Source organism: Purpureocillium lilacinum, assembly GCF_023168085.1.
Source record: "Purpureocillium lilacinum CBS 284.36 DNA, scaffold_4, whole genome shotgun sequence".
Lineage (NCBI taxonomy): Eukaryota > Fungi > Ascomycota > Sordariomycetes > Hypocreales > Ophiocordycipitaceae > Purpureocillium > Purpureocillium lilacinum.
The window spans coordinates 1,677,656-1,704,858 of record NW_027072114.1 but is presented as its reverse complement, the minus strand read 5'-3'; the positions used below and the strand labels follow the sequence as shown (position 1 = coordinate 1,704,858).

The following is a 27,203-nucleotide window of genomic DNA, read 5'->3' as shown; positions in this document are numbered from 1 at the left end:
CGGATAAGTCGTCAAGCGGGCAACAAGGCAAGGCAAGGCACGGCAAGGGCTGTTGAGATACGGCGAGGAAAGGAGGGCGTCAAGATTCAAGATTCCAGGTCTGGTCACGGACATGGCTCCGGTCTCTTATTATTTCGCCGCCGGCGCTGGGGCAGCTGGGGTCACGGAGGGCCGAGCCTGCCGCAGACGTGGAGCCACTGACTGAGGTGAGGTGGACGGGGCCGGGCCAGGCATGGGGACAAGTGACAAGCACGACCACAGGATGAGGGCATCGAGAGCTGGCTGGCGGCCATGTACAGTACATGGACGGCTGGCGCTCCTCGGCGCAGGCTGCGGTTATTGACCGGCGCCGGGGGTGGGCTGCCGGGTGGCCGGCGCGTACCTCGACTTTCTGGTAGTGGCGGAGGGTCGGAGCTGGGACTGGAGCTGGAGCTGGGAGTGGGAGGGTGGCAGGCGGGAGGCTGGAGGCGGCAGCTGGAGCTGGCCGGTGGGCGGGGACTGTCACGCTGAGCAACCAGCCCTCCCACGGGTCCCGGGCGGCTTGCCCAAGCGAGGAAAAGGGCGATCGAGGGACTCCCGAGGCTTCCGGAGCACGGACACACCGCCAGGCAGGCACCTGGCAACTGCAGGCTGCGGTGCAGGGCGGTGCTGCTGTAGGTAATGGAAAACTGTGCCAGCGTCCAGAGGTACGTCGTGTGGGAGGGTCCCCCGTCGGCAGGCGCGGCCAGGCGTCATTCTAGGTTGCCGGTCGACGACGTCTGGGCGGGACGCGCGCGGGTGAGTCAGGCGCGAACCACTTCGCCGACAAAGATGACTTGCCTTGTAGGCAACAATAACTCTGCGTAGTGGTGCTTGGCACATTCGGACTGCACGGAACCTCTAGTAACAGGTGTCTGCGAGCGCGGCAAGAACGGGGGCGAGGTACTGCACTGTCCCGTCCCGTACTGTACTGCACTACAACAATGGTTCGTCGGCATTAGCAGGTCTAGTACTCCGTAGTGCTGGGTCCTTTACCGCGCACAGGTCCTAACGCTGGACATCGACGCATCAGGGCACACCTAACTTACCCAGTAGTACGTCAATACCTGGTTACACGTCCCGTCTCGACCTAGATACCGCGGGCAGTACTTGAAGGTGGTGCTAGGCTGTTACTCAACGTACTTGTCGCGGCCATGGGGTACTACCAAGGTACCTACCTACCTTGGATACTTAGGCAAGGTAGGTAGGTACTTATATCCGGGCATTTACAGCGCCCAAGGTCAGCGCTACAACTACTAGAGGCAGGCGTCAGAATGCAGACGCAACGCGCCGCGACGCGACGCAACGAGAACCCTGCCGCGCACAATCACAGTCCGGACAGCAAAAGCCGCAGGCGCCGCCGCTGCACGTTGCTGCACGGCGATCACAGGTGGCGCAGGATATCGACGGCTGCCGAGGGGCGCTAAAGGGCGACGGGACCCTGTCTTTCCTGACAACCGAAACCAAGCCACAGCTCGGGCAGCCATAGGTTGGCAGCCCACCCGGGCAGCCGCCGGGCCAGCGGCCACGGGAAGGGCCAGTGGCCGGATGCTGGTCGCTTCCAGTGGAGGATGGATGTCAGCGAAAAGGCGGTGATAGGCCAACTAAGTCCGCGGGCCGGCAGTGACAGCCCGCGGTGCTCCGTGGCTTGTGCCAGCGAGCACGGCGTGGCATCCGCTTCTGCCCGCTGCCATCGAATGTCAGTCGACCGACGTTTACGTCAACGCCAACTTTGGGTTGCCCTGCCGCAGACCGGCAGTGGCTCTCCTCAACTCCGCACGCTTCATGCTCAACGTCTCCTTCTCTCGAGAAATTGTGTTGCATTGATCCTCCGCCGAGATGCGCGCCCCGCGTGTATGTGTCTCCACGTTCCTTGGCTCCCACCTCTAGAAGGTATGTATGTAGCTTCCTATGGCAGAAAATGATGGCGACAACTGACGCGAGAAATGAGACATCCCTGGATACCCGGGCAAAGTCGTCGACTCGCCGGGGACGCGTTGCCCAGAGGTTCAAGGCGCTGCTGACGTGCGGAGGCCGGCTACGTTTGTCATCGACTTGTGGATGCCGCGTCGTACCTTGGCCCTGTGCTGATGACTGCCTTTCGTTTTTTTCTTTCATTTTTAGTTTCCCCCTCGCCCAGTACTGCGCGGCGCCCCCCTGCCAGCCACATCGAAACATCGGACCAGGGGACGACCGGCGGAGCAGCCTCAACCTCAGCCATGGTCACGCTCAACAGTGCTTGCAGCTTCTCCACCCACCTTCAGTTCGCCGGCAGCTTCGTCATATGGCCGTTCCCGGACAGAAGCGGGGCCCGTCAGACAGCGGACCCCGATGCCCGACTCACCCATCACCCGCCCGGGGTCCCGGCATGGTGAGCAAGGGGTGGTGGGGGCCCGCCAGACTTACAGAACCCAGCTTGCCCAGCCAGCTTGTCGCCAACGATCCCTCGCCCCCCCGGTGACACAAGAAGAGATGGCTTCCGCCGCCGTCTCTTGTCTTTCGCCCATGTGCGCCCCGCCCAACGGTCAACGTCATGATGGGCCGGCCCATCTCGGTCTGGCCGGAGGGGACAACCCGTGTGCTCCGTCTTCTGGCAGCTGCAGCGCACAGTCCAGGACTCCAGTGCCTCGCCGCATCATCGCCCTGTGCCCGGCCTCGCCTGAGCCAGGACGCCCTTGGACTGACCTTGGCAAGGCGTTTTCGCCGACCAGGCGCGAGCTTGCATCTCGACAAACGTGCAGCGCCATCGGGTGCTGCTCTGGTGCTTTCATCCATCTCGTCTGACAGATGCAATGTTTTCCAGCCAAGACTCGGGGATCCTTGTCCGAACCGCAGACAGCCCAGTGACCCCACAGCCTCCGATGGTCCCCCAGGAGCCCAATCGCTACCGGGACCCCCAACATGGACTGCAGATGCGCCTTCCGGTGATTCCGGACGGGGGAAACACGGCCAAGGGCTTGTGAGCACATGACGCCCGTTGCGCCCCAGCAACCTCGCCTCGATTGCCCCGATCCTGCGCTGCGCCAACCGTGCGCGAAGCCTCACACAGGAGTGGGTGACAGACTCACATTTACACAAACTCACATGCCGGGACCTCCTGCTCGCCCACGTGCCTACCATGGCTGTGTTCGTCCGACTCCACACGAACGAAGCAGGCTAGAGGAGGGCACCTCCAGGTGGCATTCTCACCCTGGGTTCCCTGGCTCTGTGGATTTCACGCCAGAGTGTACAATAACTCGTCTGGTGCTGCTCGGGTCACACGCTCAACATGGTCCGGTCTCGCCTGGCAGGATCTTGCACCCGCTCAACGTGAATCTTGCTATCCTCAGGCGCCGGGCCCCGCCTGGCGGGAGATCCGCCGGCTGTGGGCTATCGGTATCGCGATGGCGGAGCCGGGCTGACGACAAGGCCCCGTGCCGACGTCGGGCGAGGCGGCTGAGGTGTGGGCCGCGGACCGGTCGTCAACAAACGGCGGCGGCGGCGGATGCACGTGCGACTTTGGATGGTATGGGGCGCTCGTGCGAGCCCCCAATATGTGCGGCGCTGCGCTCCCGCGCCAAAGGACACGACGGGCCGCGTTCGTAGTACACAGACAAGTAGTAGACGCACGCTGACTGATGGACAAGCTATGGACCATGATAGACTCAAAGCACGGGCTTGTCGCCAACAAGACCCCATTCGTCGCCAACGCCGGCAACTCGACCTTCGCGCTGCAGTTTGTCCAATATCTGCACGACACCCCCGCAAGCCGCAGCGTGGAGGCTGTCGGGGACGTCCCGATACACCACCTTGACAATATCCATGGCGCTCCAAGCCGAGGCCTTGGAGGACATGACCTCTAGAACCTGCTGTTCGCGCTGCCTCCGGTGGGCAACGTACTCGGCGATGCGCGCCGGCCCGTTCTCAACGACGGGGCCGTGGCCAGGATACGCGCGGCCGGAGAAGAGGGTCCGCATCTTGGAAAGGCTAGCGAGATAGGCTGCCAGGTCCTCGAAGACGGCGGTGCCGTGGCCGAGTACATTGTCGGCGGTAAACATGGCGTCCTCCTCCTCTAAGACGAAGACGACATGGTCCACGGTGTGGCCTGGCGTGTGCACCGCTGTGAGGGTCACTCCATCAACACGAAAGACCTGGCCGTCCTCAATAGGCGACTGGCCAGGGGCCGGGTCCATTTTGAATATGGTGGCGCCCGGGGCAAGGCTCTGCAGCTGGGCGATGCCGCCCGTGTGATCCTGATGCCAATGGGAGATGAGGGCGGTTTGAACGGTGGCCGCCTCGGACTCGAGAGTGGCCTTGAGCGAGTCCAACCAGGCCTGGCGGCCCTCCCCCGTATCGATGAGGATTCGCTGCCTTCCCGTGCCGAGCAGATAGGTGTTTGTACCTTGCAGCGTGAACTTGCCCGGGTTACCTCCCAGGATGCGGATGCACGCTGGGCTAAGGCGCTCGACAGGCGGCAAGGGCGCGCGTTGCTGGCCTGCCATAGTGATGGCGCGCCGCGACCCACAGCGGCAAGATAGTCAGATGCTCGTCACGCTCGATTGGGTGCTGGAAGTGGCCGCCTTTGCTGCTGCTGCTGCTGCTGCTGTGGGGTTTCTAAAAGGAGCGCGCAGCATCCCTCTCTGTTTGGCGACAGCCGTGTGCTCTGTCTGCCTTGCGCGCGTTTTCTTGCGTTTTCTCAGGGTTTGAGCTGTGCGAGCGGGTTGGCTGCCGATGGATTTGTTTGCGTGACGCTGCCGACGGATGGCCAGCCGGTTGTGAAACTGGGCGAACTTATAATGTGTAAAGCCCGACGCGGGGTGGAAAGAGGGGCAGCGGAGAGAAGTGGGCTTGCTGCGCTGCCCCGTGACATGTGCCTCGGGCCGAGTCTCCGGAGAGGGCCCAGGCGCAGGCAGCAAGTGCTGGCGGCGGCGGCGACGTCGGCGTCGGCGTCGGCGCACGGGATTCGGAGCGGCGGCGGGGGAGGGGCGCCTGCCCTTTTTTTTCCCTGGCGCGGAGGAGCGGAGCGCAGCGCGCAAACGGCAGGCGCCGGAGGGAGCAGCGAGCTGCAACCACCTTGCAACTGCTACTACACACTACACAAATAATCCTCGCCAGATGCCTCAAATACTGGCCTCCTCATCCGCCACTCCGTCATACATTTTAGCGAGCTCTTGTGACTTGTCCATTGGCGAATGGTGAGCCAGCCCGACGACACGTCGCGACCCCAACCTCGGCACAAGCGCGTCCGTCGGCGTCCACTGCGCCAGCGCTTCGCCGAATGCATGTCTGAAGACTGACGCTGCCCCTCGGCCCTCTCGCCTTACGCCTGCACCGTCTCCGCCGCCATGTCGGCCGACTTCTGGGCCGGCTACCTTAGCGGCGCCATAGGCATCATCATTGGCAATCCCCTCGACATCGTCAAGGTCCGCCTGCAGGCCGCGGCGGGCAGGGCGCCTGCGCCTGTGCCTGCGCCATTGCGCGCGTCGCCGTCGTCGCCCCTGCTTCCGACCGCTTCTCCCAGTCTCTTCTCGCGACTGCGCCCCGCCGCCGCCCTCTCCACGGGCACCGCCGCACCCATACTTGGTTACGGGGCCCTCAACGCCCTGCTCTTCGTCTCATACAACCGCTCCGAGGCTGCCATCAACCGCCTCATGTCGACACGAGACAGTCTGTGGGCAACCTGGCTTGCCGGCGCCGTGGGAGGGCTGTCCACTTGGGTCGTCAGCACACCGACCGAGCTCGTCAAATGCCGCGCTCAGGTCTCTACGCCGGAAGCCTCCAGCTGGGCTGTTGCCCGTCACATCTGGAATGCTGGTGGCATACGCGGCTTCTACTTCGGCGGCTTGGTCACAGCCCTGCGCGACAGCATTGGCTACGGCTTTTACTTCTGGTCCTACGAGCTGGCCACCCGCTGCTGGCCATCATCGCCCGACACCTCCCACAGCCCCTCTCGGGTCCTTCTTTGCGGCGGCTTGGCCGGCATTGTCACCTGGGCCAGCATCTTCCCACTCGATGTCATCAAGACACGTCTCCAGACCCAGTCCTGGGGTCCTGAAGGCCCTCCCCTGCGTCGTGCGAAACGGCTGGGCGCTTTGGCTGTCGCTCGGGATGCGTTCAGGCAGGGCGGCCTGCCCATCTTCTTCCGCGGCATCGCCGTCTGCAGTATCAGAGCCTTCGTCGTCAACGCAGTCCAGTGGGCTGTCTACGAGTGGGCGATGAGGGAGATGGGCGGTGGACGCGAGCCGCTGATCAATCCCACGGCTGTTGTGCTGGAGTAAGCCCGCTCTCCTGTGCAATTCTGTTCGTGCTCCTGGCAGCCGGGTATCAATGGATCGGCGCCCGTCTCTTGCTCCGCTTTGCGAACAAGCAGCACATATGCTGGCCGCGACAAGGGGTCCGCAAAGCGCATACTTGGCCCTCTGAGCTCGCGAAACCTTGGTTTCTGGCTTTCCCTTGGCCGTCCAAAGCTTGTCAATGGCCCTGCAGGTGTTGAAATATGCATCTTCAGGCCCCTGTGCTCCATCTCGGTACACGGTCTTCCATATTCTCTGCTGTGGTCTCGGATCCATTTGCATGCGCTTTCAACTCTCTCAACGAACCCGCAACTCGCGTCAGCTGTTCCCACCCGCAGACGAGGCGCGACGTCGCCTGTCTTACGGCTGTTCGATAGTGCTGCTCGGCTCATTGGAACAGTCCCTGCTACCCTTTTACCGCCAAGCTCTATCCATCTTGGAAACTCTCGCAGTCACCAACCTGTGTCGGTCATGTCTTCCTGTGCCGCGGAAAACCGCCTTGACTTGTCAAGGCCAGCGACGGGGTGAACATCCATTGCCAGACTTTTCGAGACAACCGGTCAACATTTTCAGGCATTACAAGCAGAATCGTACGGGTTTTCCTGGGCAGTGATGTCCCTGTGATAAATCACCATTCGGCATCCAAATCGGACAACACCGTGCATTCTCACCAATACCGGAGGCGTCATAATAGGTATGGCTGTCCGGCAGGGCTTACACAACGTTCTGCCAAGGTCATCGAAGCGGCTAGGCGGAGAGGGACGGGGTGGCAACGGGAGGCCGCTGCATGATTTCGGCGCACATGGGACGCGCATTCTATAACAAGGCCATCTTGTCCGTCATCTGCCTCGTAGCAGCAATGACTATCGCATATTCGACAGATGGGGGCTCGAATTATGGGATCTGGACGTTAGAGGTTCGCAGATTGATAACAGCCTACTTGTTTTCCCCTGATTTGGGCTGGCTACATTCTAGTTCAACAAAAAGACTCAGGCACTCGAGAACTTCGAGTTCGACAATACTCGCCACGGCCATAGTAGAGAACGCAACCGTCACTTGTCAATCAATGCGACTGTAGTACCACGAATACGCATGCGTGAGACGTGCCTTCACACCGGCCGTTCCTCTCCTCCGCACCCTCCGCTGGAAATTTGCATTCTGCCGAGCACGATCCAGCATGCGTTCGTCGCTGTATTTTGCTCGCAAGTCCCTAGCATGTCCGGATGGCAAACTGGGCCAATACTGTTTTGCTGCCGATGGCCATAGGTAGGCACGATTATAGTCGGAAGCTTGACACCAATGGCTCCATTGTCTCACTTACTCTCTCCATCATATAACAGGCACCCCTCTGAGCTACGGCGGATCTTCGATCCCGCGGCCATTGTCCGAATTCTCATTACCTCCATCCATCATGCCATTCCGCTCGCATCAGCCGCTTTGCGCCACCCGTCTAGTCCAGCGTCTGCTCGCCACTCAAGCGTCCCCTGCCCTAGATGCTGGAACCACTGGTTCAGAGCTCGGGCAGCTTGCGCCGCCACAGAGTCCTCGGCCAATAGACAAGGGTCCTGTGGGTTCTTGCGCTTCTCGCCAGCACCAGCAGTCTCCGCCTCGTCCCGCTCCTTTCGCTTCCTGGTTCGCTCAGACAGCCAGGCTTCCCGTCCGGCAAGATATCTCACGCTGTGTCCCAGAGCTGCACTACTCGATGCGAGCCCGCCGTGGCTTCGATCGAGTGGCGGCGCCGTGAAGAATAGGATCCGTCCTGCGCTATCGTGCTGAAACCCCTCACGCATCTCACGTGGGATCGACTCATTGACGTTCTCCGGCAGAGTGTAGACTTCTGGCGGCCTCGGCGGGTTGTAGATATTGGCGTGTGGCGCGGCCGTGTTGCCGCCCGGCGTGAAAGGCACACGAGCTCCTGGAGCTAAGTGCCCTTGGGAGTAGCCTCCGGTGAGCGGGTTGGCCATTGGCTGGTGATGTGGTGCCGCTGCTGGAGACTGCGGGTATGCAAGTGGATAGTTGGGGACAAAGCCAGGCTGGGGCTGGGGCTGGTGCTGGTAGTGTACAGGCCGCATACCACCCATCTGGTGTCCGGAGGCGGCGTGATGTGGCGGGTGGGGGATCGGCACTGGGGTCTGGTGCATCGCTTGGCCGCCCGGCGCCGGGGTCACCGGCTGGAAGTGAGGCGTCATCTGCGCGTTGAACGAGTTGGGCGATGGTGAGGGCCCAGGCGGATGAAACGAAATCTGGGCGGCCCTGGCTGAAACGTCTGCCTGTGCGTCCCTGGCCATGGACATCATCGAGGAGCGCCGCAACGTGTTGGCTTGCATGTCCGCCATCGAGGCGGTTTGCGGTGGCGGAGTTGGCTCGGGCGGAGGCGATTCCTGACAGCAGAGTGGATGGTCAGCGAAGGAAAGGGGACCTCGGATAACAGGAAGCGGCAACTCACATTGGGCTCTGGCGGCCGTCGATGCACAGCACCCACGATGGGCGGCGCATTGGGGCTCCCCCAGGTAGGGCGCGGGAGGTCGTCCGTTTCTTTGGCATCCTCGCGCAACAGGTGCTTGATCGGGCTGGGAACTTTCTTCATGCGCCGCGGCGCGTTGAACAGGTCCATCTCGTAGTCTCTCTCTCGCACCTCGTCTGGCACACAGCTCGCCCATGTCTTGATCTTGTTGAACCGGAACTTTTCCTCGTTGTACCGCGATTCGCAAATATAGACCTCCTTGTCAGGCGGGAACCCCCGTGGGCGCCCTTTGTTGAACCGTGTCACGAACATGACGAAACAGCGATCGAGCACGTCGCTGATCTGATGGTCGCGATACTGGCCCGTCTTGACCACCTCGTGCTCGAAAAAGTGTTTCTCGTAACGATGAACCGTCTGCTCGGGCCGGTAGTACCAGCAAGCATTGATCCATTTTTGGCCCCCGCGATCTTGCCACGTTCGGAAAATTTGGGCTACGATTGGTTTTGCCAAGTCATTGGGGTTCCGGATATGCACCCAGTCGCCTGCACCGCGAGTCTGTCAGCCTCCCTATCGTCAGTCCCCGGGCTGCCAAGCGATGCACGTACCAACTCTCCATGTCTGCCCATTGTAGATTATCTCAGCCAGAGGGAGTTTGCCATCTTCATCCCGGAAATCGTCGTCCGGCCTGGCCTTTTCTTGTTCGGCCAGCGTGCGGGCCTGGCTTTGGAGCTCAACTGCGGCCTGGTACACCTCGCTGTCGTCTTCGTTGTATTTCTTGGCATTCTCGAACATAGTATTCAGGTCGGCAAGGACTTGGTCCACGTCGAGATACTTCTTTCTTTTGGCCTTCTTCTTGATGTTGTCGAGGGCGATGGGGTTGGTGATTGCCTGGTAGTAATCGGGAACCACAGCCTTGTCTGGCAGCTTCTCGAAAGGCAGTATTAGCATGCTTCCGTCTGCATCCTTGAACTTCCTTAGGCCCTTGAGTATGGAGGAGATGCGGGCCTCCATAGGCGTGAGTACGCTTGGCGGGCGGCCTCTCTTCTTGTGGGCATCGTCCTCCTTGTCGCCATCGCGATCCTTCCGGCTAGCCGAGGATGGTCGTCTCCAGCCGGGCCTCCGCCGTCGGCGACGTCCTCCGGAGTCATCATCAGACGAGTCATCATCCTCATCCTCCTCTTCATCCTCCTCTTCGTCATCTTCTGCCTCCCCAGCATCCTCCTCCTCTGAGTCCCGTGAGGGGGACTCTTCCGCTGGCGGAAGCTCACCCAGGTCGGGGAGTTCGGCATCATCGACAGTAATCTGGCCTTTGTCTACCAGCTTTCCCAGTTCCTCATGGAAGATCTCGCGAAGGCGCACGGCAGCTCCGAATATGGGCGCAGAAGGTCGATTATAAACTTGCGCATTGTGACAAATTTGGGCCACATCTTTGACAAATTCGGCAAACGTCGTGTATAGCTTCTTTTGTGTTTTCCCCTATAGTTCTGTCGATTAGCGCTGGCCACCAGACTCCAGCGGTTCTATAGCCGCTGCCACTCACACGGATGGTGCTGAAGGCGATAGGCTCGGATATGACTTCGAAGTAGTCAGGCAATACGCGCCGATTGGGAATGCGTTGGAAACCTGCTGCTAATTCTTCACCGCTGTGTAACTGTTAGCCAACTTCGGGTGGGTCCAGATATGAATGCTATGGCGCGAGCTCACTCCTCTTCGACGGTGCATAGATAGGTGGAGAGCCGCTGGATGGTTTGGAACATGTCGTGGTCTTGCGCGCCTCCATTGTCGTCGCTGGCGTCGTCTTGGGCGTCGTCTTGAGCGTCGTCTTCAGCGTCGTCTTCGGCGTCGTCTTCGGCGTCGTCTTCGGCGTCGTCTTCGGCATCGTCTTCCCGGCTCATTCCACCGCCAGCATCATCGTCGACTTCATCTGCGACGTCGTTGTCGTCGCGGTCTTTCATCTCGACATCTCGGTCGGCCTCGACGGCGTCCGCTGGTCTAACCCGTCGCCCGGACATGGCGGCGGGTGCGCGGCTGACTGCGCAGACGCAAGAGCGGTTGGCAGTGTCGGGCGTGTGATCGCAAAGGTGCAACGCCGCCGATTGGCAGCGTAGACTGCGGTGCGGTTTGTACGCTCGCTCGTGAGGACAGATATCGCTGTCGTCGCGTGTCCGGACCTCGAGTGTAGAGGTGGGAGGAGGGAGCGCGTGGATGCGGACGCGGTGGACCTGGGCAGATGCGCATCCATCAACTTGCAACGACTTGCGACCCTTCCGAGCCTGTCAAGCCACACGGTGCGAATTTGAGCCTGGGATTCTCCGGCCCACAGACTGAGATCCTGGCACAACGCGGGCCGCCTCTTTCCCACACGTCGTCTATAGGGTACATTATTATGGTTGGCAAGTCATTATACAAGGATAGAAGTAATTAAATATGAATTTGTATATGCCATCCGTTCCGGGCATCTTCCGTATCATGGCTGGCAAAATGGCGCCGTCAGTTTTCTAGCGACAGAGCGCCCTGTAAGGAGTACCTTCTTAGGTGGAACCTCAGGTAAGGTAGGCATTGTGAGTTGTGAGTGAGCACCACTAAGTACCCAGTGTGGGCGCACTATGCGATTTAAGCCACTTTTGGCAGGACATCTGAATGAGGTACTCTGGGTCCTGGGCAGGTACTGTACTCATGGACGTCTTCGCCGAACGAGGCACCCGGGGTACGTCCCCACTCGCCCCAGTACCTACCAGGTACCTGGTTACTAGGTAGGTACCTTAGGTACCGGCACCTCGGGAAAGTCCAGGCGGCAGACCATTCGTTACTTCGCTGGTGCCTGACGACAGTCGTGGGCAGGTATCTACTCTGTAGGTACAGGTAGATACGAGTACGTCCCTTCGTTGCCGAGTCAGGAGCGATTCAAGGTGCAAGGGGCACCACCGTTTTCAAGTTCACCAGGCAGGCACTTCATACTCTTAAAGTACCTTGTACGTGTGCTTACAGTTCATCGTGTCTTCCAGGCACTATCATCCCCAGGCACGCCTCTTACGACCATTGAAGTGCTCATCGCTCGACGCTCCCACACCACTCTCGGTTCTTCAGCAGCATCACGCATCCCCATTCTGCTCCTATCGGCTCCGGTGAACAATAATTATCCGCGTACACTCCGCTGGCTCTGTCGTGACTTACCAGTTACCACAGCGACGCCAATATATCAGCTCCTGGTCGAGTTCCACTTCGGGTACAATACCGGACTGTGACGACAGTCAACAACATACGCTGCATCGAGCGCAGTGAGAGGGCCCGCATAGAGAGTGCGCTGGGCCTCTGTCGTGGCGGATCATCCCAGCGAAGTTTGTACAACAAGCCCCAGGGTAAAGGCCATGAGAACCCGCTTCAAGAGTCCGTCAGGCACGGGAATACTGGAACTCGACGACGATGCCACCGTTGAAGCCCTGTTAGATGAGATCAAGGCCAGGACAGGGATCCGCCGCTTCATTGTCAAGTATGGTCCTCCGATGGCGATGAAAACGCTTGGCCCCAGCTACGCTCATGAGGCTGCGAGATCCTTCGGGCTTCATGGAGAGACTCTGACAGTTGTACCGGACGAGTCGAATGACACGCCTCCGGAGAGCACTACCGGAGCCCGCGACTTGCCGAGGGACAAGGTTGGGAATCGGCCTTCCGCGCAGAACGACTCCGCCGATGACATGGTTGTGCCGTGGCCAGAGAGAGAGGGGACTCTGTGCAAGTTACACCAACCGACATCGCTTGCGCCGGCCGTTGCTAACCAGCACCAGTGCTTCGAATCATGCCCAGCGACAACAGCTGCCTCTTCACTGCGTTCGGTGGAGCGCTTCCGCAACAGCTTCCCGCTCACCATTTACGGCGCATGATGGCAGACTATATCAACGAGCATCTGGACGTTTACTCGGAAGCCGTCTTGGGTTGCGACCCAGCCGAGTATTGTCGGAGCATCCAGGATCCAGATCGCTGGGGTGGTGGCATCGAGCTCAGTATCCTGTCATCAATCTTTGACATCCAGATATGCACGTACGACGTACAGGTGAGGCAAAGAGTGCTAGTACATGCCACGCACGACAGTAGCCAGCGGCTGACAACTTCCAACCTTGCAAGACGCAAAATCTGATGAAGTTTGGCGAGGACAAGCTGCAACGATGCATCCTCGTTTACTCGGGCATACACTATGATCGTGTGGCCTTTTCCTACTCCGACGCCCCCCATCTTGCCGCCTTGTTGCCGCCGGAAGTGGACCGAACACTTTGGCCCGTCGAGGACGATGAAGTTCTGCAGAGGACGCAGCAACTTGTGCAAAGGCTCAACTCCGCCCACTACTATACCGACACCGAAGGCCTCATTCTCAAATGTGACGTTCCAGGTTGCGGCTGGATTGGATCGGGCCAACACGAAGGGAGAAAGCATGCCGAGCTGACTGGGCACGTTCAACTGACCGAGATTGCCGACACAGAGGGAGACGCTGTGCTCCGCAAGTGCAATGCTCAAAGCTGCGACTTCATCGGGCAAGGCGACGGTGCAGTGAAACGACACCTCGACGATACTGGGCATACACAATTCTCTGTCATCCCAGACGTCTGACCGGGATTCTCGTTCAGTTCTGCCCCCCCCCCCCCCCCCCCCCCCCCTTTTTTTTCTCATTCACTATCCCAGATTTTTCCTGCACTGCAATCAGAATTAGGCATGGTAGGCAGCTGGCATTACACCAAAGTCAAATATACTGCAGCCTAACAAATATCGTCCCCGATCGGCCCTGTTGGTGCATGGCTTCCATGCGACACATTGCATTCCTGCCCTCGCACAATGTCTCGCCGCTCGCCCAGTCTTTGAGACTCGCAGTTGCTGACGCCGTTGCTATAGCACCAGGCTGGCAATGACGCTGGCGTTAGGTGTAGGCTTACTAGCATCGCCACTGCACCCGGTAGCTTTCCCTGGCCGGCAGGACAGGCAGATAGTCTACCCAGTTGCTAGGCGAGAGGGACGGGAGCCCCATGATGTGGACAACCGTGGCGCATCATACTCGGGCTATTCGCCGCCGAATTTGACCGGGGAAGTGTTGACCAACTTCATCTTGTTTGGTCCGTATAGCCTCTCCAAGGATTGCCGTGCTTTATCGATATGGGGCGGAGTAGTAACGGGCTGTGACTCGGTACTATGGCTCATCCGTCTCTCGTGTTCCGCATTCCGCCGAGTCTAACAATCGGCTGGCTCGATGAGAGCTGAGCTATGTAGGCATGCATCAAACGCATGCGAAGACTGCGTGTTGTGTCTGTAACTCTGCAGCGCCAGCACAGGCCGTGAGTGTGGTGGTGCCAAGCTAACTTGGCGGTCTGCTCTCCAGTGGCCAAGGACTGGGGTCAAGGGTATCCAAATTTGCGAGTGAGAGGCTTAGAAACTCGTGCTTATTCCTCCATTCCTGCTGGCCAGACACAAATTCCTTCATTTTTGCCGGAGGAGGAGGGGGGTCAGTGATCTTAGTAATGAGATATGCCGTGGAAGCCTCCGCGATGCCGTATATGAAAACTCCAACAAGGGGGACCCTAATAAGAATGTAGAAGCCTAGTCCGAACCCGAACAGGACACCCTCACGACTTCTAAACCAATTGCGTTTTTCGGCGTGGGAGAAGCGAATGCGAGCGAAATAAGGCTCAAGGAGTTCCCGCATGAGGCTTCGGGATGCAAAGTATGACTGAAGGAAGATGATGAGATACCGCTTGGGCAGCACCACTCCCAAACCGAAGACGGCACTCGCAGGACCTAGACCGACGGCCCTGTTGAAGGTGTAGAAACTGGCTGCGGGCAGCACGAACTTTCCGACCAGCGGTAGGTAAGAAAGTGCGAATATGGCGACTGATATACAGCCTCTCCGGGCAAACCTGTATAGGAACATGGAGAGGGCCTGGGCTGTGCTTTCCGAGTGTGTGCTCCCGTCCACAACGCGGTACTGTCGCAGGTTCGGGTAGTACATGTCCCGAAGTTGGTCGGGGTGTTCGCTCTTGTGCTTTTGGACATATGTAACGTCGACCCACTGAAGGGACTGCATGAACCTGAATCATCATGAGCAAGTGCACGGTGGGCCTGGCTTGCTGCTAAGGCTCTTCTCACAGATTATCCAGAGTCGGTACAAGGTACCGCATAAGGGCCATGAGAAAGAAGGGAAGCTGGAGGACATATTCGCCGACGAAATTAAGTCCGTCAACAAGCGAGTCGTCCCAGGATACCTGGTCCATGGGGTAAACCAGTGCCATGAGCCAGAGCAACACCCTGACACCCCAGATCTGCGATTTGCGTGGCCTTGGATCAGCCTGGCTCGGTCACCGGGCGTGCGAGTGGTGTTCCGGGGGGACCTACAGGAATGGCCACGACGAGCCTGATGGCGATACCTGCCATGACTGCAAGAGCAGCCTGGCGGTAGTGGTCGCTGGTGAAGAGCGCAGGGTTCTGCAAAGCTCGGTGAGCTTGACTCGGAGTCAGCCGGTACTCAGCGCCACGGGCTTGGGGTGAATTGATAAATCCGTTTCGCTGCTAACCTCCGACCAGGGTGAGTTGGGCGCCGCGGATCATGGCGTTGAGGTCAAAGTGGGAGACGTCGAACTTGGCTCTGAGCCGCTCAGCGTCGACGCCATGATCAAGGACTTGTTTAAGGCCATCGGCGGTCTTGCGGCGCTCGGGCTCTGGAGCGTCGGGCATTTGGGCAGTGAAGGGCACGCCTGGGTCGCCCACGAGCAGCAGCTCCGAGAGGAATGAAGAGCGGATGGGCAAAGTGGGCAAATAATGGCTGGGAGGTGGGATGCAGCCTGGTCTGGTAGGGGTAGCTCCAAGGCTGGATGGGTGAAGCTCTCGCACGCACGAGGGACTCGGGAGAGTGTGCAGGCAGGGTAGGTGATACACCACACGTTTTTCGAGTCGTAATTGGAAGGCGTGGGGTACTGTCTGCTACAGTGCTATGACGTCGCTTGCCTACCTTCGAGTAGGTATGGAGCACACACAGCCCAGGCTGCCCGGCCGTCAACCTAGAATAGCGGGGCTTCCCGGAGGCGTGGTGGAATTGTGAGTACTATTAGCAACAGGTCCCGGTCGCGTTTCCTTCGGCTCGACTTCGTAAACCAACACGCAGTGCCGCTCTCGTTGGCGAGGCGCTGGTCGCTCCCTGCGCCCCCGCATGTCACGCATCACCAATTGATGCCTTGCCGTCGCCACTCAATCCGTCGAAAACGCTTCATGGTATGCGACGTTGCCGCGGCGGCGCATGCGTGTCTCGAAGCGGCCGGACCATGAAGTGGCTGGCGGGCACTCCCTCGAGGCGCAGGTGCTCGTCGTTGTGGAAGCCGAAGCGTTTGTAGTAGGCCGGGTTGCCCAAAACAACGCAGCCGCTCGCTCCCGTGGCTCGGAACCGCCGCAGACCCTCTTCCACGAGCGACTGGCCGATACCCTGGCCCTGCAACCCGGGCCGCACCGAGACGGGCCCGAGGCCGGACCAACCTACGCAGCGGCCGTCCACCGTGATGCGCGAGAAGGCAACATGCCCGTGCACGACGCCGTCCAACGTCGCCACGAGGGAGACGTCGAGCGCCCCGGCGCCGCGAAGCTTCTCGACGATGGCCCCTTCCGTGCCGCTGCCGTATGGGGCATCCTTGAAGGCGGCGTCTATTACCTCTCGTATGTTTGCTTCGTCGCCCGGCTGCTCCTCTCGAATGAAGACGTCCATGGCGTCGGTCGGTCGTGGTATAGGCCGACGAAGCTCCGTCGGCTTGTGATGCGGGCCTCTAGTTGCGCTCCCCTCGATAATACACAACGCGGCGAATCTTGTGGTGGCTGTGATGCAGCGCCTTGGGAGAATGCCTTCGCCTCGACACGCCGTCTAGTGGGTAGTCAGGCCAGGCTCCCACGTTTCTGCTCCTGATATCGCAAGTGGGCTCATCAGGGCTAAATGTGCACGCAGATCGATCCGAGTCTGGAATTGCCTGGGTTATAAGGTTCGGCTATTATTAAATTCCTAATTACTTAAATACGCCTAGAAACAATACTTTATAATATTAATAACTATCTTCTTAATTAATATTTTATGGTAAAATTACTTAGCTATAATAATATAGTAAAAATATTATAAATATAGATTAACTTATAAATTATATATATATTAAATTATTATTTTTAAGCTACTTATAATAAGTATATTAAGTATTTCTAAAGGTATTTAGTTAATAATAGTAGCTATAAGTCCTGAAGTATATACCGGTGCTCTAAATAGGTACCTTAACAGCATAACGATAGCTTAGCTAAGTATTAATATATGTCGTACTTAGTACTACGGTAGTACGGCACCTCAGCGGGCTTTCAATGTGCCAGTGGGTGGACTCCCTGAGCACACTCTGCCAATCTGCCCCTCAGTCGGAGCATGCAACCTTCAGCCGCCAACGTCCAGCACATCCTCGAGCCGAAACATCCTCCCGTCGCCACATATTCCGACTGTACCAGACAGTCGAACGGCCACCGGTCCCGTCGCGTAGAGCCGCTGCATCTTTGGGACTCGCCATCGGCCCCGCGAGAAGGCATGGTTGGGAACCTACAAGCCGTCCCAGTCGCGTTAGTCGCCATGTCTGCGGTTCGACACTCATTCGCTACCGCCCGTGCTCCTGCGCGATAACTCCTCATTCTTCCCGCCACATGGATACTCCGTCGTCTCCCCCGGCCCCCCGGCGAGCTTCGACGGCGCCTATGGCCACGCCGCTGGCTGGCACGGGCATTGATTCGAAAGCCGGCGTTGAGACCCTCTTCAGCCATCCGGATGTCAAGATCATATCCTTCGAAGCACGGGCCAGTCGTGTACTCGATGCCACACCCGCCACGAAGACGAACCCCGATATCGATGCCGGCTCCCTGCCGTGGAAATCTCCGCTTGAACGTATCATTGCCGTCGGTAAATATTGACTCGAAATGCCGTCGTTTCCGGGGTCGCGGGGCTGACGGGTGCTACAGGGACATTTCGTGTATACCGCGCTCCCGGCTCGGTTGCTTTCCTAAGCGGCGGATCGGCTTTGCAGCCTATATTGCCTAAAAGCCAGTGCTGGTGCGTGGATGAGGATAACAGCAGATTTGTACTGCAGATTCGGCGGCCCCATTTTTGGAGGATCGAGCTTCCAGTCGCCACGTACGAGGAGCAAGTGATGGCTCGCAGCTTTCGGGACATCCTGAGCAGCGTCCTCCAGTTTGAGAAGACCCAATGCCCCTTCCGGCGGTCTTTCACCGTCGCCCTTCCAGAGGCACCGGATGAGCCCGTCAGGAAACGACCGTGGGTAGGCAGACTGCCCCTGAACCCGGTCGAGACTGCGCAATCATCGCGACGGATTCTAGCACCCTCTGCAGGCGCCAGCACCTGGTCTGGTTCAAGAGGCTTGCAGGGCGTCTCAATTACATTGAGCCATCCGCGCACCCCAGGGCATTTCATGTCGGCTCATGCGCGTCACGGCACGCCGCCGCCGATGTCCGAGGAACGCAAAGCCAGTCAAGTTTTCGGGCCATCCAAATCTTTGCCGGCGCCTTGCTGGCCCGCAGGCAGTGCCTCTAGGCGGCAATCTGTTGCACCGAACCCCCTTTCACCGTCGGAGCAGGGCAGTTTCGCACAAAGTGTGCCTTGCCGCACTGCTCAAGATGTAGCTGACTGGCGAAGCTCGAATCAGGCCCTTGAGGCGAAAGATATTTCGCGAGTTTGCAAGGGGCGGCGGCTCACTGTCCCAGCAGACGTGCTGGATCGCTTCCAATTGCCACTTGAGCCCACAGACGCCGACGGACCTGAAGATATCCCAGAATCATCTCCGGCTGCGTCGCAGGCGGGCTCATATGACACATTCTACAGCATAGAATCGTCAATGTCACTGAGCACCTCGGGGTCTTCTTATCCGGCGGGACCATACACCCAGTTGCCTGGTGTGCTGTCGTGTAGCGGTGACGGCGACCATACCATCAGAAGCGACCGTCGTGCATCTGAGGATTACGCACGTTTCAGCAGCCCGAACGCAGAATTCATTGCGTGCGACGAATTCTTCGACGTGGACTCGCTGCATGAGGATGAGGGCGGCTCCTCGGGGTTCGCTGTATCACGCCCAAGTGCTAGGCGTCGAAATGCCAAGGATCGGTCCGAGCCGACTTCAGCAGCCAAGGACGAAGAGCCCGACGGCCAGCCTTGTTCCAATGGCAGACCGGACGCAGGGGGCCTGGCGAAGAGATTGCCTCTTTCGCTCATTTCCAAGACATACGAACTGTTACTCGGGCCTCCAACGCATCTGTTAACTCTGATGCTCAGAGTCGCAGCGAAAATATGCGCTGGAGAGTGGCGGGGTCGGGTGGACGGCTACGGAGAAGCGGGCGAGCACATCCCCGTGCAATGGGACTACTCCAATGGCGAGCTGAGTGACTGGACTGACGATGAGTGATGAAGACGGTATAGCCTTGGACTCCCTGCAACGAGGAACGTTGCGGGTAGCCGTTGGGGCAGCCATGGCGTCTTTGAGCAGCCGCCGCATTCACAGATGCCGATGAGCGCCTGAACCAGGCTCCAGCCAAGCACTCACTTTCAAAGTCTTCACACACCTCCGGCCTGGCTCAGGTGGAGCCACGAAGGAGCGGTAATGCTGGAAGGCACAGCCGCACCCGGCACGGTGCGACAGCGTCGTACCCGTCAACGGCCATCCGCGCCTGATTTGTAACTCGACTCTCTAGATCTCCTCTGTTGCGAGTGCCTCCCCCGACCGCCGTTGGCCTTGCGGAATATAGCCATGAGCTGTCGCGTCCGGCAGCAAGGACCTGTCCGCATCGGCATTGCACAACTGTGCTTGGCAAGTCGATGGTGACAGCTTTTCAGGGCGCATGGCGCGAGCTCAGCCGTGGACGTGGCGCCCCCGGTAATTTGACTCCGCCGGAACATCTCACCAGGGGTAGCCGCTGCAGCCTGTGGAGCTTTAACCGAACAATTCGACACCAGACACATGGAGCGAGGCATGGAGGTATGCGGTGCCAAGCTTGTCAGTCTGTCTGTCATGGCGCTCATCACGAGCTGGGTTGTGGGTAGCTGGTGGTCACGACACGGGCAACACGACGGGGGCGCTGCACCCACGGCACGAGTCGCACGACCAGGGGGCGGGATGTGTGGGGCGGGCGGCTCTCGCATCTCGCATCTGGCCGATACGACCAATACGGCCGGCAGGCAGCATGATGGCCCTCGCTCTCGCCTGCCGGGCGTATGTCGAATGGTGTGAGACATGAACGCGACCATGGACAGATATAAAGTCGAGAGAGGCGGCATCGATGGGATGATGGCGAAGCCGAGTAGAACCAGCTCGCCACGCAGACAGTCATCATGTCCGACGGGAAGTACGGTGAGCCGACGAAACCCACCCCCATTCATTCCATTTGACTCGAGACTGATCCAGGGTTGGTAGTCGACGGGAGCTACTTCTTCTACGCCCCGAACAAGGGGGCCGCAATCTTTTTCGCGATAGCGTTCCTGGCTTCGGGGGTATGGCACACCTGGCAGGCGTGGTATGTTCGATCCGCCCGTGGATGCAGGAAAGAAAAACACATGAGCTTACGCAGCCAACAGCCATTATAAGTGCTGGAAGTTGACGCCTCTTTTCCCATTTTGCTGTTTGCTCTTCGTCGTTGGATTCGTCCTGCGCGAGTACGGAGCCTTTCACTATGACAACCTCAACGTGTACATCGCAAGCATCTGCATCACTTATGCCGCTCCGTGAGATGCCGCCCCGCGCCCTCCATCTATGGGACAACGTGTCGCTGACTGGTACCTGTCTATAGGCCATTACTGGAGCTGCAAAATTACCATGTACTTGGCCGAATTCTCTACTACGTGCCCTACCTGTCGCCCCTCCACCCCGGACGCGTCCTCACAACTTTCGGCTTTGTCTCCGCCATTGTCGAAGCTCTCAACGGCTGGGGTGCGTCGTACTCGGCCAACCAGTCGCTGAGCGACAGCGAAATGGCAGCCGGCCATGCGTTGATCAAGGCGTCGCTCCTGATTCAGATCTTCGTGGTGGGTAGCTTCATTCTGCTCGCAGCCCTATTTCACCGCCGGTGCAGTGTGCGGGGGATAAGAAGCCCCCGTTTGCGTGGGCCCCTGATAACGCTCTATGTGAGCACCGGCCTCATCCTGGTGCGGACCATCTACCGCATCGTCGAGTATTTCAGCGTTGCCAAGCTCAAGTTCAGGGAGGCCGGATTCGACCCCATGTCCATGTCACCGATTATTCGCTATGAGTGGTTCTTCTACGTCTTCGAGGCTGCTGTCATGGCTTGCAACTGCGCCCTCTTCAACGCTCGCCATCCTAGGCGCTATTTACCTCGCAACAACATGATATACTTGGCCCAGGATGGGGTCACCGAGGTTGAGGGACCCGGATTTAAAGACCCCCGACCGTTTTGGCAAACACTGGTGGATCCGTTTGATCTTCGGGGCCTTGCCAAGGGGCAAAGCAGCCAGGCTGCCAAGTTCTGGGAGGATGGTGACGGCCAGGCGAGGTCGAGCACGAAAGGTACCGACTCTGCTGTCGGCGCAGACACGGGCCACGGAAAATGAGAGCGGGATCGAACGGTTGGAATACTTACAAGGCAGCCGTGCGCTCTCCTCCCTTGTCTTCTACTTCTGATGCCTCATACCCATCGTTGAGCTACATGCATGTGCGCCATGGGTGGCGCGGGCGAGCGTTTGGCCGTACAAGTAGTAGAGCACTTTAATCTTTTCACGTCCTTCTAGACGACCGCGTGGACAAGGGGGTGTGTGTACGAGACGCTGGCGTTGCGATGGTCGGGTTTTTTGGCCTAGGATATCGCTCAGGATATTGCGCCCTGGGCACAATACAGTCGGAACCGCACCATCGTCCACGTCTTCTCTTCGGGTACGCGCATCGCCGGCGCAGTGATGGTCCAACCCCGCGCGCCATGTGCCCACCGCAGGCTGCTGTTGGATGAAACCACCAATGTGTGTGCTTATTATGGTCTGGCGGGGATCGATCCTACTAAATGCTGGGCTGACGCCATTACGCCTGGGATCTTTTGGCGGCTGTGCTGGATCAGCCAGCTTTCTTTAGATACGCATGACCCTGTCCCGCTCACGGTCCGTTTCGCCACGAGAAAACGTATCCTGGTTTCCACACCACATTGACCTGCTACACCCCCAAACAGCGACTGACGAAGAGCGTCGTCTTCTCCACGGTCTTGTTCGTTCTCCGATCTCGACCGCTCCGACGGAGAAAGTAGTCTCATCGCGACGTCGTCACTTCATCGTCGACCCGACGGCACGACGTTGTCTGGACCTCCAGGCGCCCGACACAAAGACTCCGACGATGGCGCTTGACAGACATCAGCCCAATCTGGAAGGCCGGCCTGGCCTCTACGTCCACGTCGAGCTCGGGTTGACATGGCGTACGTCGAAGACACGCCATCTCACGTACATGTCCAAGGGCCTCCGCCCTCGTCGCCGCGTCCCACCCAACACCAACTTCTTGGCCGACGACCACTCGTGTGATTCTCACGACCGTTGCGCTTGCTCCTGCCACAACCACCGGCAGTACTACCACTACTACCACCATGCCCGAGCGATACCCGCCGCAAGTGTCACGATGCAAGAGCAGGAACCCCCCATGACTCGCCTTGCCGTTCCTCAAGCACTACGCCCTGGGCAAGAGCAGTCACGGTCAAGATCTCGCTCGAGGTCCACTAGAAGCAGCACCGCAGGGATATACAGAGGCAACTCTGCTCCGCCGCCGTTCAACGACAGCCCCTGGGATGCGGACCCGGAGCCAATGACCGCAACGGCACTTCCACGCCGAAGGTCACCTCCACGGCTTTACAAGGCTTTGCCCGCCATCCCCTCGCAACGCCGCTTAGGAGAGGACGAAATGCCTTGGACGGTGGCTTCTTCTCCGTTTCCCGTATCACCGGACTGCACTATTAATGAAGGACAGCACGGGGCTTACTTTGACGATCGTGCCCGGGGTCGTGCTCTCGAGATGCAGTCTCTGGCGGCAGCTCTAATAACAGTAGATAATGGTTTTGAGGATCAGTGGTGGTATCAGGGGCAACGCCCGATAGAAACCGGGTTACCTTAAGGAGGAGACTATACTAGTTAGGCACGCATGCCGGGGCTAGCTAGAGGGGTTATATAACGCTAAGCGCGTAAGGATAGTTACTAACGACTTATTAATATATTATTAATTAAACTTATTAAGCTTTAGTCTTTATATTAAAGTTAAGAGATATAAAATATTTATATATTAAAGTTAGTCTATTAATTAAATTTTAATAATAAATAAAAGAGTATATTTTAATATTTTTATATATAAAATATAAGCTTAATTATTTATAATAAAAGGTTATAAGTTTAGCTTTTATTATAATTAAATTAAATACTTATAATTTAGCTTTATATTACTTTAATAAATAATAATATAATAAAATTTATAAAATAGTTTATTATAATTTAAAGATACTTTAAAGACTTATTAAATATTTAATTAAATTTAATATATAAGTATTAAATTAAATCTTTATTAAAGTTAATATTATAATTATAATAAAAGGGTTATTTTAATTAAGTTTTAATATTATTAATATTAATATTATTAATATTATTATATTTAAGTATAAAAAAAGAATTAATTTAATTTAAGAGATATTAAAGGTTACTTTTTTAAATTAAAGCTTAAGCTTAATTTAAGCTATTTATTAATTATATATTATAAAATAGAAAAAATATTATAAAAGGATAAAAGTATTATAATTATAAAAGTATTAAAGATATATACCTTTACTTTATTAACTTATAATATAATTAATATAAATTAATTAATTAGCTTTTATTTATTAAAAGTAATATTATTTATATAAATAAAAAAGTCTAGCTATATAGATAGCTCTATAATTAATATTTTTCTAGCTAATTTTATATTACCTAGCCTATAAATATAAATTACTATAAAAGTAACTATAAATACTTTAAATTAAAGCTTAAGAGTTATAATAATATAATAAATTAATACCTTAATTACCTTAATTACCTTAATTTTTAATATATTATAGTTAATATAGAGGCTAGTAAATAATATTATAGATAATATTATAAATAGTAATATAAATAATAATATAAGCTATAATATAAATAAAGGTATAAATAAAGGTATAAATAAAAGTATAGGTAAGAAAGTATATACAGCGCTTAAAAAGATAAGATTAAAGTAAAATAATATAAATTTAATATTATAATATCGCTATATAATAATATAAATATAACTTTAGCTTATTTATATATTAATTAATTATATTATAATAATATAATTTAGTTAATTATATTTTTATAATATAATTTAATAATATTATTAAGATATTAATATATATTATAATATATTATTACTATCTTATATTTATATATTAAAAATAATTAATATAAAATAAGAGTAAGGTATAGCCTTAGAAAAATATAGAATATTTATATAATTAGAATTTTCTATTTATATAAGAGATATACTTTATTATTATTATTATTATTATTATTATTATTATTATTATTATTATTATTATTATTATTATTATTATTATTATTATTATTATTATTATTATTATTATTATTATTATTATTATTATTATTATTATTATTATTATTATTATTATTATTATTATTATTATTATTATTATTATTATTATTATTATTATTATTATTATAGTAATAAGGCTATAATAATAATAATAATAATATAAAAGTAATAATATTAAAGGAAGAAAGAGACCTCTTTTTAATATAAAAGAAAGCCTCCTTTATATAAGCGCCTTAAATTAGCTATTAATTATATAGATTATAAATATATTAATTAAATAGCTATTATATAGCTTTCCTATTTAATAAAAAGTAGCGATTTATAAATTAGCTCTTAATTAAGTAATTACTATTAGCTATATATAACTTAATTAATATAAATAATAATAATTACGCTTTATTTTAAGTATTAAAGGCGCCTTATTTATAGTTTTACTTAAATCTATATTATTCTATAAAGGCTATATACCCTTAAGGGTAAGGCCCCTTATAGCTATATATAAAAGGGAGGAAAGGGGTAATATTAAAGGTTAATCCTTAAGGTCTAAGCCTAAGCGCGGCTTAAGCTACCTATTAAGTTACGTAGCGCTATAAAGTAGAAAGGGGCGTTACGTTAGGAAAAGGGGTATTATAGGCATAAAGGTAGCTAGCTTATATAACCCTATTTTACCTCCTTATAGTATATTTAATATTAATAAGCTAACTAGCTCTTATTTATTAAAGCTAGCTTTATTATAGTATTTATATAATAAAGGTTTTTATCCTTTATAAATAATATTATTCTTTAATAAAGTTTATTATTTAAATATTATATTTATAAAATTCTCTTTAAATATAAAAATTATTATATTAATATTTCTTAAAGACTTAAAATATAGCTTTTTACTTAATTTATTATAGTAAATAATTAATATAAATAAAGAATAAATATAATTAATTACTTTACTTTACTTTAAAACTTAATACTTATTATATTTAATAAAAATAGTAAAATAATTATATTATTTATTAAAGTATTTAAAATATAATAAATTTATTAATTATATATAGAAATTAAATTAAGAAAGAAATAGCTATAAATTCTATTCTTATTTTAACTTACTTTTAAGCTATAATTAAGTTTATAAATATAATAATATTATTTTTATAAATAATATTATTATTATATTTTAAATTTAATTATTTTTAAAGCTTATTATTTTTATTTAAGGTATATTTTCTTTTAGTATATAATAAATATATTTAATTAAGTTATAATAGTTTTTATAAATAAGTTATTTTATTATAATAATAATTATATAAAAGGCTTTATTATTAACTTTAAAGTATTAATTACTTTTATTATTATATTATTTTATATAATTTTATATTATTAAGGCTTAAATACTTTTAAAGCTATTATTAATAAAATAAAGGGTAAAGAATTTTATTAAATAAGTTATTAACTTTAATATAAAATAGCTATATTTATAAAGGTTAATTTAAGCTTTAAGTCTATATTATATTATACTTTTTTTTTATAAATATTATTTATAATATTTAATTTTATACCTTTAAAGTAATAATATATTATATTATCTTTATAAATTTAAGTATTAATTATAGAATTATTTAAGCTATACTTTAGATTTATAAAATATTTATCTTAATTATATTTATTATTATTAAAATTTATTACTTTAATTTATTTCTTATTTTATAAATAATTTATATTTTAAAGATAAAGGTTTATTAAATATACCTTTATTATATTTCTAAAGTAACTTATAATAATATATAAAAATTATCTTTAATTAATATTCTTTTTAATTAATATAAATATTTAAATAAAAGAATTTATTTATCTTTATATTAAAATTAATTAATATATTTATTTTTAAGCTTAACTTTAAAAAAAGGTATAATCCCTTTAAAAGTTATAAAGGTTTTACTTTAAGTCTTAAATATATTTAATTTAAATATATATTATTAAAAGGTATAATCTATAAAGTCTTATTAAAGCTATTAACTTTTTATTATAATTTATATAAAGTATTTTAAGTATTAAAGGCTAACTTTATTAATATATATTATTAATAATATAAAAAAGGAATTATTTAAGACTATTTTATAAATATTATTTAATTATAATATAATAGCTTAGTCTTAAAAGTATATATAATTAAAATAAAAAAGTATATATAAAGATAATCCTAAAGGTACTTTATTAATGAAGGTTAATATTATTAATAGGCTTTTATATTTATTTAATATATATTTAATTAATTCTTTAAGGTTTAATAAGAAATAAAGTAATATTATATATTTATATTTAAATCTTTACTTTTAAGCTATAGTAAATAATATTAAAAAGCTAAAGTTATATAAATAGCTAATTTTAATAAAGTATTAATACTAAAAGTTAATTATTATATAAATATAATTATTTCTTTTAAACTTAAATATATTAAAAACTATTAATTATTTATATTTTTAGTCTTAAATATAGCTAATTTATTAAAGCCTTTTTATAACTTTATTTTTTTTCTTTAATAAAGTTAATAAATTTAGCGAAAAATCTCTTATAGTATTATAGCTAATATATTTAATTAAAGCTATTTTTATATAATACTTTAATAAAAGATATACCTTAAGGATATAAATAATAAAGTTAGGTTAATTTATTAAAGTTAAGTATCTTTTATATATACCTTTCTTTTATAATAATTATATTCTTATCTATCTTTTAATATATTATAAAGTAATTAATCTCTTAAATAATAATATAAAGAGCCTTAAAGAATTAAAAATTATTAACTTAATCTTTATCTATAATATTTATTATTAA

At 51.7% G+C, this 27,203-nt stretch overlaps 7 protein-coding genes across 7 annotated transcripts; 3 read left to right on the top strand and 4 right to left on the bottom strand.

Annotated features, from left to right (window-relative positions):
- Positions 1–3,662: 3,662 nt before the first annotated feature.
- On the bottom strand, positions 3,663–4,499 carry PLICBS_005700 (uncharacterized protein; the record flags this gene model as incomplete). Its single annotated transcript, XM_018319398.1, has 1 exon — positions 3,663–4,499. One exon carries the CDS (start codon positions 4,497–4,499, stop codon positions 3,663–3,665), a length of 837 nt encoding a protein of 278 aa, XP_018181872.1.
- An 843-nt stretch (positions 4,500–5,342) lies between these two features.
- Positions 5,343–6,275, top strand: PLICBS_005699 (uncharacterized protein; the record flags this gene model as incomplete). Its single annotated transcript, XM_018319397.1, has 1 exon — positions 5,343–6,275. One exon carries the CDS (start codon positions 5,343–5,345, stop codon positions 6,273–6,275), a length of 933 nt encoding a protein of 310 aa, XP_018181871.1.
- Positions 6,276–7,699: 1,424 nt separating this feature from the next.
- Positions 7,700–10,766, bottom strand: PLICBS_005698 (uncharacterized protein; the record flags this gene model as incomplete). Its single annotated transcript, XM_018319396.2, has 5 exons — positions 7,700–8,671; positions 8,737–9,296; positions 9,360–10,230; positions 10,295–10,397; positions 10,459–10,766. 5 exons carry the CDS (start codon positions 10,764–10,766, stop codon positions 7,700–7,702), a joined length of 2,814 nt encoding a protein of 937 aa, XP_018181870.2.
- A 1,865-nt stretch (positions 10,767–12,631) lies between these two features.
- PLICBS_005697 (ubiquitin-specific protease otu1) lies at positions 12,632–13,356 on the top strand (the record flags this gene model as incomplete). Its single annotated transcript, XM_018319395.2, has 2 exons — positions 12,632–12,805; positions 12,877–13,356. 2 exons carry the CDS (start codon positions 12,632–12,634, stop codon positions 13,354–13,356), a joined length of 654 nt encoding a protein of 217 aa, XP_018181869.2.
- A 1,520-nt stretch (positions 13,357–14,876) lies between these two features.
- On the bottom strand, positions 14,877–15,465 carry PLICBS_005696 (uncharacterized protein; the record flags this gene model as incomplete). The annotated part of the gene is made up of 3 exons (XM_018319394.2): positions 14,877–15,053; positions 15,127–15,233; positions 15,306–15,465. 3 exons carry the CDS (start codon positions 15,463–15,465, stop codon positions 14,877–14,879), a joined length of 444 nt encoding a protein of 147 aa, XP_018181868.2.
- A 529-nt stretch (positions 15,466–15,994) lies between these two features.
- PLICBS_005695 (uncharacterized protein) lies at positions 15,995–16,483 on the bottom strand (the record flags this gene model as incomplete). Its single annotated transcript, XM_018319393.1, has 1 exon — positions 15,995–16,483. The coding sequence occupies one exon, from the start codon at positions 16,481–16,483 to the stop codon at positions 15,995–15,997; it is 489 nt and encodes a 162-aa protein (XP_018181867.1).
- A 3,648-nt stretch (positions 16,484–20,131) lies between these two features.
- PLICBS_005694 (uncharacterized protein) lies at positions 20,132–21,364 on the top strand (the record flags this gene model as incomplete). The annotated part of the gene is made up of 4 exons (XM_065600783.1): positions 20,132–20,150; positions 20,205–20,313; positions 20,375–20,521; positions 20,587–21,364. 4 exons carry the CDS (start codon positions 20,132–20,134, stop codon positions 21,362–21,364), a joined length of 1,053 nt encoding a protein of 350 aa, XP_065456855.1.
- Positions 21,365–27,203: the final 5,839 nt, after the last annotated feature.